The sequence below is a fragment of the Thunnus maccoyii genome, chromosome 23 (genome assembly GCF_910596095.1).
Source record: "Thunnus maccoyii chromosome 23, fThuMac1.1, whole genome shotgun sequence".
Classification (NCBI taxonomy): Eukaryota; Metazoa; Chordata; class Actinopteri; order Scombriformes; family Scombridae; genus Thunnus; species Thunnus maccoyii.
The window spans coordinates 12,214,430-12,233,124 of NC_056555.1; the positions used below are offsets into that span (position 1 = coordinate 12,214,430).

The 18,695-nt window shown below is 39.8% G+C and overlaps 1 protein-coding gene across 11 annotated transcripts in view; it reads left to right on the forward strand.

The window, feature by feature from the left end:
- The window catches only part of grm8a (glutamate receptor, metabotropic 8a), a 349,644-nt gene that overhangs the window by 167,045 nt on the left and 163,904 nt on the right, over positions 1 to 18,695 (forward strand). For all 11 annotated transcript variants that reach the window (XR_006093954.1, XR_006093953.1, XR_006093951.1 and 8 more), the window contains exons 4-6: positions 1,596 to 1,731; positions 1,963 to 2,117; positions 4,311 to 4,448. Coding sequence is in view for 7 of the 11 variants with exons in the window: in XM_042403444.1 (XP_042259378.1) it covers positions 1,596 to 1,731; positions 1,963 to 2,117; positions 4,311 to 4,448 (429 nt within the window). In the remaining 4 variants the exon portion in view is untranslated. The remainder of the gene's footprint in view (positions 1 to 1,595; positions 1,732 to 1,962; positions 2,118 to 4,310; positions 4,449 to 18,695) is intronic.

Consider the following 18,695-nt stretch of genomic DNA (forward strand, 5'->3'; position numbering starts at 1 on the left):
AGGGAGGAAAGGGGACATCACTCACTCTCTTTCACAAACACACACACACAAAACATGGATCCACGCAGTCAGTCATACATTGTGCACGTAGAGTAGATGTAATGTGTTACACTGACATAATCCTACACGCGTACACACACACACACCTTTACACCTTGAGCTGGGCTAATAATACAATAAAGCAGAGCTAATTAACAGAAAAGAGCTTATTCATAAAGTCTGGATTAGTGCTTTTAATATGGGACGTTTGAGTCTGTCTGTGTGTGTGTGTGTGTGTGTGTGTGTGTGAGCGAGATTTATTTTAAAAGTTTGCTCGTTCATGCAGGTGCTATTTTGTTCAAGACAAAGATTATTACTTCTTTTTTATGTCCATGTTTTCAAGCTTGAACATGAATGATTTGTGCTTAAGAGTTAAAGCGAAGCAGAGAGAAAGAACAAGGTAAAAAATAAATCTTCCCAACTCCTCACATACCGAAGCTTGGTCAAGACCCCTTGGCAGTCACTGTTAAAAAATAATTATGTTAGGTTTAGGCACAAAAGTGTTAGGGAAAGGGAAAGATCATGGTTTGGGTTAAAAAAATGTCCCAGCTCGGGGATAGAAGACATCCAGACCCGCAGTTAAAAAACCAAACCAACCACCTCAGAATATGGAAATTAGTCACCTTATATAGACATCATCAGTCTCATGGCCTCTATTTCAGACGCTGTGGGAGTTCTATAGAAGTCTATCCTACTACCCTGCACCTTGAAAAACGACACTAAAGGGATACCCAGTGTGTTTAAAAAGTGACGCCAAGGAGTCCTGACCCAGCTTCGCTATGTGATGAGTTGGGAGTGAGAACGGGTTGAATTATCTCATATTGTGAGTGAAATAACTAATATTGCCGTGACTGCTATTCTTGTCATTCTCAACAATGGGAAACGGGAGTGTGAAGTGGGTACAGAGGATATTTCCTGTCACTCACGCTGTATGAGATGTGGTTTTGAATCATAATCTTACCCCATTCATCCCTCTTCCTTGTTTTTCCTTCTTTTTTTTCTCTGTTTTTCTCTTGCTGCTATCAACACCTCCCACCTCCACCGTTTTCTTTCAGCATAGTCTTCACGCTATCTTTTTTTTCCTGCCCTTGCTCCTATGTTTCTCTGCTTCTTTCTTTTTCTCTTTCTCCCTTGCCTTCACTTTCTTTTCCCCCTGTTGACCATCATGCCTTCATCCCTCCCTGCGTCCTTAACTTCTAATATGGCAATCTTTCTGCTTGCTGGTGTGGTCTCAGAAGTTACTCAGCCAGTAATACTACTTCTGTTTGGGTGGATTTTCTTGGATATTCTTTGGTGGCTGCAGCTAACATGCTAACCATCCATTTATTCTTATATTTATCTCAAAACGCTGATGCTGTTTCAAGTGTAAAACCATATCATTCCTGAGTGTTTACAACCAAAGTTTTATGAACTGTGTAAAGGCTGAATCAAGGCAGAGTGACTGAATCTGAATGTTGAGTACAAAATGGAAAAAAAAAAATGCAAATCAGTGACTTAAAAAAAAAAAGATAATAAATTCTGTTCCCTTTCTTGTTCTCTCTATCTTTCTATCCCAGGTGGTGTATGCATTGCCCAGTCCTTGAAGATCCCTAGGGAGCCCAGGCCAGGGGAGTTTGACAAGATCATCAGACGCCTGCTGGAGACCTCCAATGCCAGGGCCATCATCATGTTCGCTAATGAGGACGACATACGGTACGTGCTGTGCACTTCAACAAGTGCCTGCCTGCCACTGCTCAACAATTCTCTGGCTGCTATCAGTTGTACTTTTGCTTTAATAAAATGTTCTGTAGCGTTGTAGCCTTATCTGACAAGAAAACCTAAATACATGCACATATAAGTGGACACTCAACTCCTTCACCTCTTTTTTGTTGACTTTCCCAGGCTACAAAAATGCTTTCATTCTCTGCTTTTTTCCTCAAACAGACGAGTTCTGGATGCAGCGAAAAGGAACAACCAGACGGGTCATTTCCTGTGGGTGGGTTCAGACAGCTGGGGGTCCAAGATCTCTCCTGTTATTGGCCAGGAGAGAGTGGCTGAGGGAGCCATTACAATACTTCCTAAACGAGTGTCTGTGGATGGTAAGAGTGTGTGTGAAAAGTAATAGAGACAATAACATAGCAATGACGTTAAATAAAGTGTGATCTCATAAAATAATAGTTCAAAACTTTTATCTGCTCTGTGACTTGCTCCACTTACCTGTGACCGGTGTGATGAATGAAACAAAGTTGAGTGTGTCTGTGTGTGCTCAAAGTCTAATAGATCAAATTAAGGGGATGGGGGGGGGGGGGGGGGCCAGACACAGAAAATGAAATGCACTCATGTTCCCTTGCTCTTGATCCCAGCGGGCAACAAGTTTTTGCCATTAGGCCAGGGAGGATATCCTCATTTGCTCCTGTCAGAGTTCCCTATTAGATAATTGACTCCTGGAGGGACACAAATGGTACAAGATATAAACTGTAAGCGAAGGAGAAAGAGTCTATGGAGAAGGTTATATGAATCAAAGTCCACTTTGGATAGTCGACATGAGGGAACACGCTAGGGGTAGATGGAAGACTTGTGAGTCGGATGGAACCAGTGGAGGATTGATGAAGAAAAAATACACCGGGCTACCAGTTAATTAGGTACACCTGACGATGTGATGCAATCTAATCCAATAACTTTGCAATAAACCCCACCTTTGTGAAGCTTAAAATGTTCAACTTTTGTAGACATTGTCTTAGAGAGGTCATTGTTTAGGCTGAGGAAGTACAGCATTATTTTGAATTGTGTCTCTAAAATTGTGTCCACCACCGTTCACACTCCTGAAGGGGGCATTTTTATCAATTTTATTGCACTAAATATTGAAAAAACACAAAACCTCTATCACAGCCTCTACTTCTCCCCTTAACGGCTTTTATCATTACAGTTTATAATGTTGTGTTCTCACGTCTCTCAATGAAGAAACCTGCAACTTGTCTTTTCAAACAAATGAGATGTAACATGTTAATTAGTGAACTTTAGAGGTGCTGCAGGTGGATTTTTTTCTCCCTTTAAACAGAACCAGACTAGCATTTTCCCCCTGCTTTCAGCCTTTCTGCTAAGCTAAGCTAACCGTCTCCTGGTTCCAGTTTCTTTCTTAATGTGAGAGACCTAAACTTAATGTTGTCAACTGTGCGACAAGTGCATATGTTTTTTTAATTTTATAAGCACGACATCTGTAATCACAACAAGAAACATGTGATCCCTGTTGCCATATTCTTCCTGTTGAGCCACACAGGGAATAAAACCCCTGGCCCCCCCCGCAGTCTAACTATTAAATGAGCTACACAGGTGCACACAGGACTTATTTCCCTGGCAGCAGAGGAGATTAATCAAGGCAGCTCTTGTCAGCCTTTACAGCGAGTCAGGCATGACACAGACTGTCCAAGTCAGTCTGATAGTCCCGAGGGATTTCTCCATCCTCCACGGTTTGTTTCACATGCGCCGTGTCGCCCCTCTTATGCAGTCCCGGTGGTGCTGGAAATGACACCTTCTTTTTATTAGTGAGGTGTAAATGCGTCTTTGCAGTCTTCCTGTGTCATACCCGAGGTCTTCATGAGCAATCAATAGCTCTGCCTGTTCTCAATCTAGCAGAAACCACTCCAGTGATGGTGTTGTGTTACAAGGAGGGGCATCTTGTCTTCCTAACATGCCATATTTCTCTCATAGACAACAAAACAAAAGTGTGGTTTCCCAATTAATTATGATATGAACAAAGTAGTACAAGGAGTGTGTTTTCTTTCAGCCATCTCTTCATCTCAGCCTGCCAGCCTCTGACAGCTATTTCCATTCCTACGAGTGGAGAAATGTGTTCTTCCCTTCTCTCCCCTCCTCTCTACTTATTAAATTGGACAAGTAGCCAAGCATATTGTGAAAGCTCAGTCTAAAATGTTGGCTTTTCCTTGCTCGCGGCTTCAGTATTTGATAGGAGTTTCAATACTGAATGGTTCTGCGGAAATGGCTTTTCAGCCATACTTTATTTCCATAGGCAATTCATAACATATGCTTTTGTGAGTCAAAGCCGTATTACGCTGCCATGGACACATGAGACAGCCTTAGTATCCTCCTAATAGTACAACATTAAACCAAATCTGGGAGGTGTTGATATCAGCTCTTATAACCAGAATAGATAGCTAAATGTATACATTACAGTTTCTAAAAGACATAGAAAGAAAGAAATAGAAAATACTAAACCCAATCTTTAAAAAAAAAAAAAAAAGATTTATCTCTTTTTTTTTTTTTCTTTTTCACAGCGTTTGACAGGTATTTCCGTAGCCGCTCACTGTCCAACAATAGAAGAAATGTTTGGTTCGCTGAGTTCTGGGAGGAGAATTTCAACTGTAAGCTGGGGATGCATGGCAAACGACCCGGTAGCCTCAAAAAATGCACAGGTAAGACTCCTACACCTTGACTTCCGACATTATGAGTTTCTCTCCATTATGGTTTCCACCTCTCTGTCTTTTTGTTCTCTTCCTATTCGAGCAGCCCATAAAAAAACAAATCTGGGCAGATTTACCACATCGCATCTGGCCCTGAAATTGTCAACAGGGAGAAACACGGGGGTTTAATTAGTATATATATTGTAAAGAGCGCTGCTGGCTCTAATAAGTACCCTTAAAGCACAGATCACACTAGCTGTTAGACTAGAGTGAGGAGCAATATGGCTCAACAGGAACAATTGTTTGTGGACTGGAAGCTAAAAGGAAAATTAAATAATTGTAGGAGACTGTGCTTGTAAACATGGTCATTCAGTCTCCTGTGTGTGTGTGTGTGTGTGTGTGTGTGTGGGGTGGGGTGGGGTACACACATGTATTTATGCTGCAATAAGCACTTCCTCCTGTCATTTTGTGCAGTACATGTGGTTTGACCTGCATTTTGCTGTCATATCAAAAATGCTTGCAGCTTGTTATTTTACACAAGGCCGAGCACCGCAACTGATGTGTAACCTGTGTGTCTTGTGTTTTGTGTGTAAGATCAAGGTATGTCTGCGTGTGCACTTTCACAGTACCTACGCCTGCAAAAACAAAAAAAAACAAAAAAAAGTGACACACTCACAGCAGAGTCAGTGATGACATCACCCGTAAGTTTGTTCAAAACATAAAACCTTTCCGGTACCGGTACTGTATGACCTCAAGCTGCTGTGATTGAGTCTGCATGTTTATGTGCGTGTGTGCGTGTCACAGTGAGTATTCCCCAGCTGATGCCCGTCATTAGTTCACATAATTAGGTTTGTAAAGGCTGCGACTCTCCCATTGACCGTCTATTACTTGCGCTGGCATCTGTGTATATGGGCGTGTATGTGTCGAGGGTCCTGTAGTGGCGCGACAGAGTCCATTAATTCCAAGTGCTGGGGTTCGCGACCTCCAAATCATCAACACAGAACCCAATCAGCAGCCTGCTGCTCAAGGTCGCCGGGATGACACAGCTGATGGGAGGATGTGGAAACGGGTGTGATTATTGCATGTGATTGGGCTGAGGGGGACAGACAAATAGAAAGAGAAATTGTGTCAACAAGCGCAAATAAGAAAATTAACAGGAAAAGACGCTGACAAATATTTTTTTTTTAAAAATCGCGTGGATGCACAAATTAGAAACCAAGAGGCGAAGAAATAACAATGAAATGCATGAATAGGAGAAGAAGAACATCAAATTTGAATGGACAAACAAATAAGACACAGAGCAAGAGAAGGAAATGAGAATGAAAGCAGTTGTTTCTGACATGACTTGAGCCTAATCCCCTGCCAGGTTTGTTGAATACACACCCAGATAATGGGTTCTGAACCATAAATGAACAGCACCCGATTTTTTTTTTTTTTTTTTTCAGTAATATTCATTGTCCCAGATTAAGTTTTAAATTCAATATTCAGACAATGGTCATGGTTTATCCTCAGTGACTTTTTTATCAGTTTTCTCCAGATTTGTTCGGCGGTGCAGGATAAAGCTTGACTGATGTTGCGGAAGTGTTATTTCTACCTCATGATCTGATATCGGTCAGATACGATTTTGAAGACCGACACCTTGCAGAGTGTATGTAAAAATGACCAAGAGAGCTTTTCAGATTTTCCTATTTTCATCTGGACCCCCTCCTGTTGCAGCAGGCTAAACCAAAAGACACAGCAAGCTATTACGGCCTGATTTATCTTTTTTATTGATTCATTTTTTTTGTCGATAGTGTTCTGATTTTTGTTTTATCACGGACACCTCCGACCAACTTTACACACATCTGGGCCTCCTCCCATTACATACAAGCCATTTGAATGGAAAATCATACAATATGGCCCAATGAAATTCTGACTTGTATTTTCCTACTGTTAAAACTTCCTCTTCTATTTACAGCCTTTATTTGAAGGTGGGGTTCAAATACAAATAATGCTTTATTATTTGACTATTATGTTATAAAGATTACTCTATAGTCTATGGGCAGCTAAATGCATACATATTATGAGTAATATAAATGGCAGTGGAACACAATTTGAACACAGAAGTCAAAGAGCACTCTATAATTGATATCCAAGCAGTAAGAAAGGCCGCCCCAAGAAATTGGAACTTCACGTTTGTCAGAAATGTTTCTTTCAGTCAAAACTCCACTCCATTTACAAAACAAACGACTCTCTACTGCTCTAATTAATGAGAACATCTGCTATATTAGTTGTAAAGTTTGAAAATACATCAAATGGTATTGATGTATTTTCCAGTATTTACAAGTGGTGGTAATCTCTCAGATAAATAAAACATATGGAATCAACATTTTATAGGAACATCATATGAGCTTTTTTAACATTTAATAGTGTGACATTTTGTTTTCACACTGAAAACACTGCATTTCTTCTCAAAGATTATGAGCCCGGCACAGTGCTGTAAATCAATGGCGCCTTTATTGGCAGTGCAAAAAATATGTTTTGCTTGAATTAATTTAACTCTTTAAAAAAAAAAAAGACCACTAACAAACAAAGAAAATGAACTTCTAAATGTCAGGGTGCACGCCGAAACAAGGTTTTGAATTCTGTCTCGCAATCTGTAGCAATTGTTTGGTTTCCTCTGATGCTGATTGAGTGCATCAGTGTTTCATCAGGCAGTTGTCAGCTGTTGCTCTCTTTTAACCACATGACTCACATATCACATTCTCACAAAAGATATAACTTCTTTTGTTACTGTCTTTCATTCTAACCTGCGAGATATTCTTTTAACTCGATTCTTCAGTGCGAGACGAGTTACATGAAGCCAATGCATATTTTATGGAAATCTATCCCAGTATTCTGTAGAAAGTAAAACTACAAATACAATGTTGTTATTATTTTATGGTTGTTACTGCTGCTTTACTACCACCAGTTCTGGACATTTGGCCTCCAGTCCAATAAATGCATCTTAATGATTTATTTAGAGTACATTACAGCAACTTTCATGTTTCATCATTTCATCTTCCATCAAGTCTAGCACAAAAGAAAAAAGGTTACGTTTCTGCTGTGCTTATAAACACATCAACCAGGACAACTCAGATACTGGAATAAAACTCTGTTGAAAGCGTGCAGTCAGGTAAAACAGATGCTTGAGGGGAAGCAGACTGAAGCAGACATCAGATTTGCAGATAAGCCTGCACACTTTACATGCTCACAAACGCGTACACACCCAGTGGCTGCCAATAAAATCATGAATGAGTACACAAGCTCTGTCTTAATTAATGCGGTGCGCTGACACCTGATCCGAGTCTCACCGGCCTTGTTTTTCTTAAGATACAGGTGTGCTTACGACTCGCAGGCACACACATCCACACATTTCTCAGTAAAATAAAATATTAGTTTTCGCTTTATTAAAGAATATAAACCGTCTTCATCGCACTTTTCCCATTAAAGCTGGTAAAATCAGACCAAACACCGCCCGCCCGGCATTAAAAACGATGTCTTTAAAAATTTAAATACAGCTAACAGTTTGTTTTTACGGTTGTAGGAATTTGGCTTCATTAGTTCCCGGAGCTGGACCTGCGTCCAACTGGAATAAAATGCTAGTAAAATAAAAGGCTGAAATATAAATCTGTTCACATTAAATGCACAAAAGATCTCAGATGCTGCAATTTTCACAGCCACAAAAAATTTTGCCCACCTATTGTCGCTCTCTGTTTATAATCCCATCATGCTCTGCGGGAGGGATTCACAGCTCCTCATAGAAAATGAATGGGAGGTGGCAGCTCCACATAACTCGCCGCACCGTGACTCCGGTTGAAACTCTTAAATCATTACATCCTTGTTCTGTGGAACCAGCATTGCCCTGGGCTCTCTCACTCTCTCTCTCTCATATACACACACACACACACACACACACACAGTCATGTTTCCATCACTTTAGAGGACATTACATTGACTTACATGTGTTTCCTGGAGATCCTAACCTCAACATATCCCTAAACTTACCATAACTTTAAACCAAGTCTTCACAATCAGAGGCGAGTCCCCACAACATGAGGAATACCTGGACCGCACGCACGCGTATTCTGTCCACACACTTCTCCACCTGGGCACATGAATGGATCCATTGCACCAGTGAATAGCACATTGGTTGTGACAGAAGCTATAAGCCTCAGGTACACACAGAGGAATTAAGGTGCAGTGTGAGCAGGAAACAAGGTTGTTACACTGTTGGGTGTCGTTTTTTTTTCTCTCTGTCTTCTCTTCTGTGTGGGTTGCGACTTGTAGCTCTCCAGGGAATGACACCAATATTTTATCTTTCCTTTCCTTGACTCCTGTGTTCTTTCTTCACTTTGTTGACTGTCAATCTTTAGTCAACTCTCTCTCTGTCTGAATTTGTGTCTCACCGTCTTTCTATGTCTTTATCTGTCATCTCTTCCTTTTCTCTTACAGCAAAATCACATTTAAAGGTCTTTATTTGATACAGTATTGACATTGCACTGTATCACTATTGGCAAACACCTACAGTATAATACATTTACACAAAGAAAACAAAATCTATTTGATGCATAACTTGAACATCAGTTTAATAATAATTTATAAATGCAAATATTTTCAGTTTTTAATTCGTCAGTTTAAGTGTGAAGGCTGTAAATATGATCTGATGTGCAATGTATGAAAACAATCTGCTTTTACTTAAGACATTGATTTTTTTTAGGGGTCTATGAGTTCTAAACTTATATTGCTACAGAAAACCTCACACAAATGTCTCTGTAGTTATCAGGACCAAATTTAGAACTATTTCTAAACAGAATATTTTCTCTCTTTCATTTCATTTTGTCTCAGTAACTCATTTCACTCCCACTGGTGTGTACTCGGTCAAAGCTCAGATTCTACACGCGGCCGCAAAAAACTAAACTGCTGTATCATTTTGTTATACTTCATTGTAAATGTGGCAAATAAAAGTAAGCTAGGTCTATAAACAAGGCATATTTTTACATCAGTGCTTACATTTACAGTAAATAGTTAGGGTGGGATAGTTCTCATTGAAAAGCTATTTGCAAAGCTATTTGTAATAATATATATTTTATGCAGCTGTATATGGATGTAACTAGTGTTCCAAGCCTGGTTTAATGGGTCCAATAACACTCATTGAGAAGTGTTTCCCCCCCGACTAAATGGAGGGAAACACATGCTGCAGATACAGGCCATGAATAGCCAACCAAGCAATACAGAGTGTCTTTGATTTGATCACTAGATACAATTAATAAAGAGATATTTTGAAGTTGAATTGAGGATGCTGGTGCAGATAAACAGTAGATGAAAAGAAAAATCAAGTAAATAAATCAGCTCTGCAGTGGTTCATACTTTTTTTGGTTTAATTTGAGGTCACACCTATATGAAAAGCATTAGCGTATTTAATAATTTACTAAGCGAGTCAAAAACACTCAGTCAGGTGAGAACGACACTGTAGAGGATGTGTGGAAGAGAAAATCCTATCTTAACAGTGTTGGCTTTGCGGTCTACTTTCCTTGATTAGCAAGATTAGCATCAGAATCTCATTCTTTTTGCAGCTGCCTAATGATGGTTCCTATTTAATGGGAAAATACAGAAGATTATCAAATGCTTACACACATGCATGCACAAAGCTTTACATTTCCCTAGTTTAATATAAAATATTAATACTTTACAGACTGTTATTAATGGGAGAATTATCTTCTAAAAGCTACTGAGTGATAGTTTGATGCCCTTGCTTTCCGAACATGAGGCTGCATTTCTTAGTTGATGAAAAAGTATGCTTTTGAAGATGCAAAGTCTTCATCCAACACCAGTGATGTGTGCATGGATCTGTCTGTGTGAGATGCACGCCACAGTTCCAAGAGTTAATTAGATCCCGACTTAGCCCAACATGCACGAATTTACAGTACCCTCGCGCACAAACACATGCTCACTCGCTGCAAATAGACCATATCCTAACAAGGTCGATGGGGAAGGAGAGTTATAAGGTTCGCGGGCTGGATTAACTGTTCCCTCCTCTGTGAAAAGGCCTCAGGGCCGAACAGACTGAAATATAGAGACAAACACAGATGGAGAGCTTGATGGAGAATTAGAGACAGGCAAAGAGAGAAAGATTGCAGACTGGGAGACAACGACAGACAGTGCTTTATGACTCTTTATAGCATTCGTTTTCAGTAGGTGAGATTGTGAAGCGCCATTTAGCTGCAGTGAAATGATCCTTTTTCGTCTTCTTGTAGAGGACATGGTTATTTAACTGCTCTCACAGATGACTCTTTGTGCGTATGTGTGTGTGTGTGTGACTGATTGATGAGAGGCAGACATAGAAAACAGAGCATAAGTATCCTCTGTGCTTTCTACAGAGAGCACATGTGCACATGAGTGCTTGTTGCCATCGCAGGTAGTACTGTGTACTTGAATGCATCGATGTTGAACTGCCCATCTGTCACTGTCACAGACAGACACATACGCACACACACACACAGACACACGCAAAGTAATCCATCTTGAGCAGGCCCTGTCACACACCACTCTTTGTCATTGATACACACCCAAAGGCACATCCTCATATAAACTACTGCAGCACACAAAACAACAAAACATACACTAGTGAAGAAGCCTTACACACGGAAACAATAAAAATGATATTACATGTATTGTACATATAGATGTATTTGATGTTATGAACTCTAAATTCAACACTGACAAACTTTAAAGTTGATATAGTGAATGTGTTAGTTAACAATTGCCTTTTTACACATTAAGCGGACAAAGAAGAGTGTTAGCATTCATTTGGAGTTGTGTTTCTAGACATCCAAGTGATATAAGTCCGATGTTCACTCTGCTTTTAACTCTTTTTTAGTCTCCACCAACTCCTGAGGGAAATACCTAGCTCTTTAGCTGCTAAATGCTCTACTATGTTCACTAACTAGTTGCAAAGTTTGTCTGCCTGTATTCAGTGCTGGGCAGGTAGTGTACTGTGGGTTTATCAGAACTTTTTTTTTTTTTGCTAAAAACAGCTGTTGCTGGAAGCCACAGACAATGACCTGACAGATGATAAAATGCTGCAGAGTTGGGTAATAGTTCTCTGTTGGTTTGTCACAATGAGTACCCCTTTCACATTACACATGGTCATTTGACCCATTGTTAATTTAAAAATATTGATTAGTGCAGCTTTTAATTAAATCACTTTGGTAATAAAATCATTCTATTAGTTGGTTTATAAAATGGCACACTATTTATGTACACACAAGCATCAGCACTTAAACTGTAGTTATTGCGGACCAAGTTTTGGTTTTGTACAACCTAGTTCTTATTTAGGTTTTGACCATCATTCCTGTCAGTTGTGTGCACAGATTTTCTGTCTGTTTTGACCAACATCACTGTCAAATGAGTCCTCAAGTTAGTGTTAGAGTGGGGGTTAGGTTTGGGGTTAGATTGGTCTGATTGTCTGACTGCTTCTTGCCCTGTTGGACTCTGTTCTAGCGATGTTGCCACATCTCCAGATCTCAGCAATTAACAGCCAATTCCAATGGCCAAATCTGTGAAAATTAGAGCCAGGTTATAAGCAGACTGCATGTTTTTCCTATTTAATTTCTCAGACGCTAATGTGTTTTTTAACAGTGCTAAAAGGTAAGACGACCAACACAGTCGACAGTCATACAAGCCAGAGCCAAATTTATCATAATTTTTCTCCATTCTTTCTTGTCCCTGACTGTGCAAGGCTAAAAAAAAACCCAAAACAAAAACAAAGATTCAATGCATGTTGTATATGAATGTGTAGCATTAGACCAGGTGTGTGTTTCTGTCACAGCATGTATCCCTGACTGTGTACATGTATGCATTCACACATAAAAACACCTTACTCACAACTGCAAATACACACACATTTCTGTATGCAATGCTGGGTTGTTGCAGCTTGGAGAGAACAAGTGCTGCTCTACTAATGTGATTTTACGGTTCATCCTCTCTTCAACAATGCCTGTTTTCTCAGCTGAATACCTCCACATTCTCCCCTTCTTTTCCTCTCTTCTCTCCCTCATTCTGTTGTTTCATTTGTATGTTTCCTTTGCGTCTCTAAACATTCCTGACATGGACTTGTCTTCTATTTATCATCTCTCATTCCTCCTTTTGTTTATATTGTGTTTTTCCAATCCTTCTGTCTTGTTTGATCCAATTTTCTAACTCTCTCCTCTCACTACCTTTATTGTGTTCATTCTCTCCCTTCACTTGTATCTCCTTGTGTTCCATCCCTTTTTTTTGTGTGTGGGTATATGTGCTCTAGAGCGGTACGACGAGAGGCTGGCTGACGTGAGTCAGCATAATATGAATAATGACGAATGAATAATTTATATTAGCTCTGTGTACTATCAGCAGTAATATATACCCCTAATAATGTAGAGATGTAATATATATTAGCCACATATGTCAGAGGCATCACATTATTCATGAAAAGGTGGTGTTCTGCAGCAAATTGCTCTTTATAAAGCAGACAACATTCTTGCTGCAGTTTGACAGTAGGTCTGAGGAGAGAGGGGAAAGAGGATGAAAGACGAGGATGAGAAGGCAGAAGCAGGCTCAAACAGAGCACTTTCACTCAGTAAAGAAACCCACCAGGCAGCCAACAAGAGCCATTAAATTATTACATCTGGGGTCTTGTTTCTGCAGTTTTGGCCTTAATTTCTATACTTGGTAAGTTAATTACTGAGATCTGGAGATGTGGCATTATTGTCAAAAAAAAGTTTGTGGAGGCAACAAAACAAGCAGTCTGATTATCATACTGGTTTTACAGAGTAACTTACCTCCAGATGGAAAAGTAGTGTTTCACTGTCCTCCCTGGTTGAAAGTATCAAGACCTTTGACCTAGCCACAGGCAACAGTGATGTCACAGAGTACTGACACACCTTGTAGTGCACCTCTACATCACTGCAGTATGTTGAGAAGTTAACCACCAGAGGGCAACAAAAACAAGATTTTCAAGATTTTAAGCTACTTCTTAAACAAACCCCCAGAGGCCCGTTTCACCAAATTTGCAACATGCAAGCTGCAACATTAATGTTAACACATTTAACTAATCAAAAGAAATGCCAGACTTGCAACAGCTGCATGAGCATGCAAGAGCACTGGAGGACTCGCAAATGTATCTGCAATTTGTGAGAGTCATTTGTGAGGACCTATTAGGCTCATTTCAGCTCTAAATATGTGTTTTTGGACTCCACTAGAGTAGCTTTCATGATTCACAGTTCAAAAAACTCCTTATTTATCTTATACTGGCCCTTTATGCAGCCCCTCAATATATACAGTTTCTCTTTACAGGTCGTTTTAGCTCCTGTCTCTTTAAGGCCCCCCTCCTGATGAGCACACTCTGTTCTGATTGGCCACCTTTATGTATCAGAGTTGTGTTAAGTTACCACCAATGCAAACCAAACATTTCCTGCTTTACTGCTTCAAATTAAAAGCTTTTAAATGACTAAATAATGGTAGACTTTTATTGTGAAGAATTCACAGGAAGTGAAACATGTTCCTCACTAAAGTAGCAGAGCTTCGTTAGTGGCGCTAAAAAACAGTCGAAACAACAACATACAGAGATGTTTGGAACAATTTGTTCAGTGGATCAGTCAGAAGAGCTGCAGACAACCAGCACACCTCCAAGCACACATTAAATATATGTCTGAAAATAAGGAAAGCATAATACGTCCCCTTTAAGGAAAGCAGTAAAATATTTACTCAACCTGTCAGTTGTAAACATAGACATGTTGTTTCCATCACAGTTTACAGACCTACTTAGTTGTTCCACCATGCTTTGACACAGTTGTGCTCACGCAGCTTTCCTGTGCAATTATGAGTGAGCTCACTTTAGAATTACATGGTTTAGATAATGTACTTTACCTATTGGCTTCCTCCTAATAAAATTGATTATATAATCTTGCTTTACTGTTGTAGTGCTGAAACTATCAATTATTTTCAATATCGATTAATCTGTCAATTATTTTCTCAAGTAATCAATTAGTAGTTTGGGTCATGAATTGTCAGAAAATGATGAATAACATTGATCACTGTTTGCCAGAGCTCAATATGATGTCTTCAAATGTCTTGTTTTGTCCACAACCCAAAGATGTTCAGTTTACTATCATAGAAGACTAAACTACCCGGAAAATATTCACATTTGAGAAGCTGAAATCAGATAGTTTCGACCTTTTTCTCTTATGATATAACTCAAAACGATCGATCGATAATCACAATAGCTGGTGACAGTGTTGGAAATTACTTTTTTGTTCCACCCAAAGTAGCTGTTGCATTCTAAATTATACCAGCCACTCATATTTTTTACCAGCTATCGTTTTGTAATCGCACTTTTGTGTGTAACTAACTATTATATAACGTTCATCTTGCTTTAAATAATACACATTTTCCCAATTAAACACGCATTAATTTAATATTTATTCACTTATGGTTACACATTTTTAATTCTCTCTCCCTCACACACACACACACACACACACAGTCATTACAGCTCTTTTCTCTGCAGCATTTAGAAGCTTCGTGGTCCTTGATAGCTACTAATTTTTGAATTTTTGCTGCCCACAATAAAGCTGTTGTTTATAGGGATGCACCGATCGATCGGTCACCGCTGCACATAGCCACACAATGGTTCACATCGCACGCACAGCAGTACAAAGAGTAATGTCACAGTCACACAAACGTTAAAACTAAACAACATAAACTGCAGCAGAGACTTGCGTTGACTGATAAAAAACATAACCCATAGAAACAAGTTATAATAGACTAGATATTCTGTTTGAGAAAGCTGCCCAATCAGTCATTCAATCATCAAACCAGGCTTTTAACTAAGTCACCCTGCCTTTCAATATTTTCTAGTTAAAAGACCCATACCTCATATATTGCACCAACATTTTTAGAAAATTGATGCTTGACTACTTGATAGATTTTTTCACACTTTTATGTTATTGATCTGACTGTTGGCCCGGGCACATATACTGTACATATTCTCCAGCTGAATGTTATTAAAATGATATTTGACATTGATCTCTGATTCTAGACACAAAAAAATTTAGGCACCAATTACAGAACACATGGACACACATATGCACATATACTGGCACACGGAGTTAAATCTAATGACTTGGTATTTGTGCAGCAGTGTATTGACGTAACCCTTGGCTTCAGTGCTCTCTTGTCAAATCATGTAGAGCAGAATCTCTGTCTGATGCTCATTTCCTATTCTTTCCTATTGATTATTCATTTCTTTCTTGGCAGATTAGCCCTGAAGCTAGCTCAAAGCCAGACGAGTACAGTTATAACAAGAGAACTATGTATTTGTGTGTGTTGTGTTTGTGTAGGCGGATGGGCAACTTTTTCCTTGCTTCATGTTATGACATATAAAGCAAAAACTTATGAATACTGTAAGCAAAACAGGTTCATTTGTATTGCCATGACAATGATTTATAAATGTCTATGAATTATGATGTGTGTGTGGGCTGCATCTTCCTATTCTGTCATCTCCCTGATGCCTTTCAGACATGTTTGATAAATGAGAGAAACGCTAATTAAGCAACCTTTATGTAAATGTATTCATCACCATCTGAATTGAGTTTGCATTATTCTGAGGTTTATAAATAAATTTTCTCACTTAATTATCCCCAAATTTATCTCATCTGCATCTTTAAAAAGGGAAAATAGATGTATGTATGTGAGCCCGCCTGAGAAAACAGAGAACAGGCAAGAAAAGAAAAGACTTCTTTTAGGGGAAGGGAGTGGAGAAGGAGGGAATGGAATGTGTTCCTAATTGATGTTTAATTAAGGAGCTTGTCCAAATCATTAGTCTGTCTGTCATCCGTGGTGCCATCAATCACTCTGTGTGTAAAACCTGGCTGGCACACTGGTCCATGAAGGCATCCATCAAGGCACTTAGCCAGTCAGCATTCATGCATTAGCCTCACCTCACTGCTTTAATGTATTGGTTTGTGTTTGTATTAGACACAGCGTCGGCTTCACTGGCAAAGCAGTAAAGCACATATATTAGTGGCTTCAATATCATTGTTGAGCCTCCTGACAAATGAATACAACTTCGAGTTTTGGGGCTGAACCAGTGTTTGTATAACATAATACCATGATGACAGGAGGTTAGTAGACACAGTTCTTAGCATTGAAACATCCTTTCTCAATCAGAATCAAATTAGGACTTGCTGAATGTGTAGCATGTTTGTTCAGATATGTGTTCTGCTGACTTAAAGGACCATTTACTAATTTTCAACCTTATCTCTAGCTATCCAAATTAGGGATATAGTGTTAAAAAGGCCTGCAATTGTTGCTGATGTTCTCTGTGGGTGCAGCTGCTAAATCTGTTGTACTTCTGACACTAATGCCATCATGTAAAGTGACGTAGTTGGGGGCAAGGAGGAACTACAGGCCTTCAAGTGGTGCCTTCAAGGACGGTCAAAGGTGGGTCTCCCAAAACACTCCGCCTACCATGTTAGTCATGCTAGTCATAGGGAAAAGCAGACACTAAAATATTACACTACTAAATACTTTAAAATATCTGTATATTTAGAAGAAAACTAGTTTCATGATATGAGTCAGAATATGGCGCTGTGTAATCAGACACAGCAGAGTGTGGACAAGGAAGTGACCACCGGAGCCATGTTCAAGCTGCAGCCTGACACACAAACTTCAGCTGCTGAGTTTCACCTTGATTCCTAACATTTTTGGGGTCTGCATATGAAAATGCTCTGTTTCGAGGGCTATCTGCAGGCCTGGATGACCACTACCCCTCGATCCCCAAAAGAAACGGGACACTCTACCCTACGCGGGTGCGCACAAAACGGGGGGGTAGGGCCAAGGGGGGGGAATTGGGACTGGGCCTAACACTAACACAAACAAACAACTAGCTTTACAATATAATGTCGGAACAGAGATGTGGTGGTACTATTACACCTTATGTGGCCAAATATAGTGCTGTATAATCAGACAAAACAGAGTTTGGAGGAGGAAGCGACCGTCGGAGCTATGTTACAGTAGAAGCTGGAGTAGCTTTTTAGCATCGGCCAGTGACAGGTGAGGATGGTCAGAAAGAATGGACTCAGACTTAAAAACTCTGCGCTTCAACAAACTTTGCAGTGCAGTCTGAATACAACAGCACAACAGCAACTGTGTTACCTGTAACTTTTGCGACTGCACTCAACTTTGAGCACAATCTCGTCCCGGTTCCTCGTCGTCCAAAACAATGAAAGAAACAGCTTTTGCTTGCGGTTTTTCACCCCTTCATCTACGATTGTTACCCAACCCAAGCTGAGATGGAGACAGCAGACTGGGAGGGTTTTTTGACTGTGCACCGGCAGCTCTGGCAGTATTCTGGCTTGTGTGCATCTCTTGGTAAGTTTGCATTGATTCACATAACTAACTCCAGTGCGCCGTTTGTTTTATGATCCTTGCACACCGGTACGATATATCCAGACTTGATGAGGAAAAACATTTTGTAAATGATGATAAGCCTCAGTAAAGAGATGTAATGCTGCTCACCTACTTTGTCTCTGCAAACCGGCCCCTTTGCTGCGAAATGTACTCGCCGCCTGTGTTCTGTAAACACACTGCATTCTGTTTGTTGTAGGATTCCCCCTTAAGGGTGATATGGGGAATCTACAGCCTTTTTTATATAGATATGACTGGGGATATGTGGTAAATGTGGAGATGAGAAGTGCAGCAGAAGAAACTGTGAAAAAGAACTCAAGTGTAATCAGTTTTGGGGGGGTGTCATGAGGCATGGATAGCAGGCTGTCCAAAGAGAAAGAAATGGAGATGGAAATCATGAGGATCAGGTCCAAGAGAAGGCTAAGCCACGAGGAAGCGGCTAGGAATGGACAGATTCAAGAAGTAAGGGGGAACAAATCAGGTAGGAAGCATGATGAATATTGTTTTTGTAAGGACAAGATTAAGTTCTTAGCATTTCTGGCCATGGTGATTTACTGTGCTGCTGAGGCAGAAAGGAAATCCGAGAGAATAGAGATAGTTGTTGATGCAGCAAGAAAGTTTTTCGATATTGAGGAAATTACTGGAGAAAATGTGCAGGGGCTGTTGAGAGAGGCTTTCAGGCCCTCTCAGAGCCTAGGTTGAGAAATTATATTAGAGAATGGGATGAGGAGTGAGGAAGAATTTTATTTATTTTCATTTTTATTTTATTTTATATATAATAATTTAGGGTAAGTA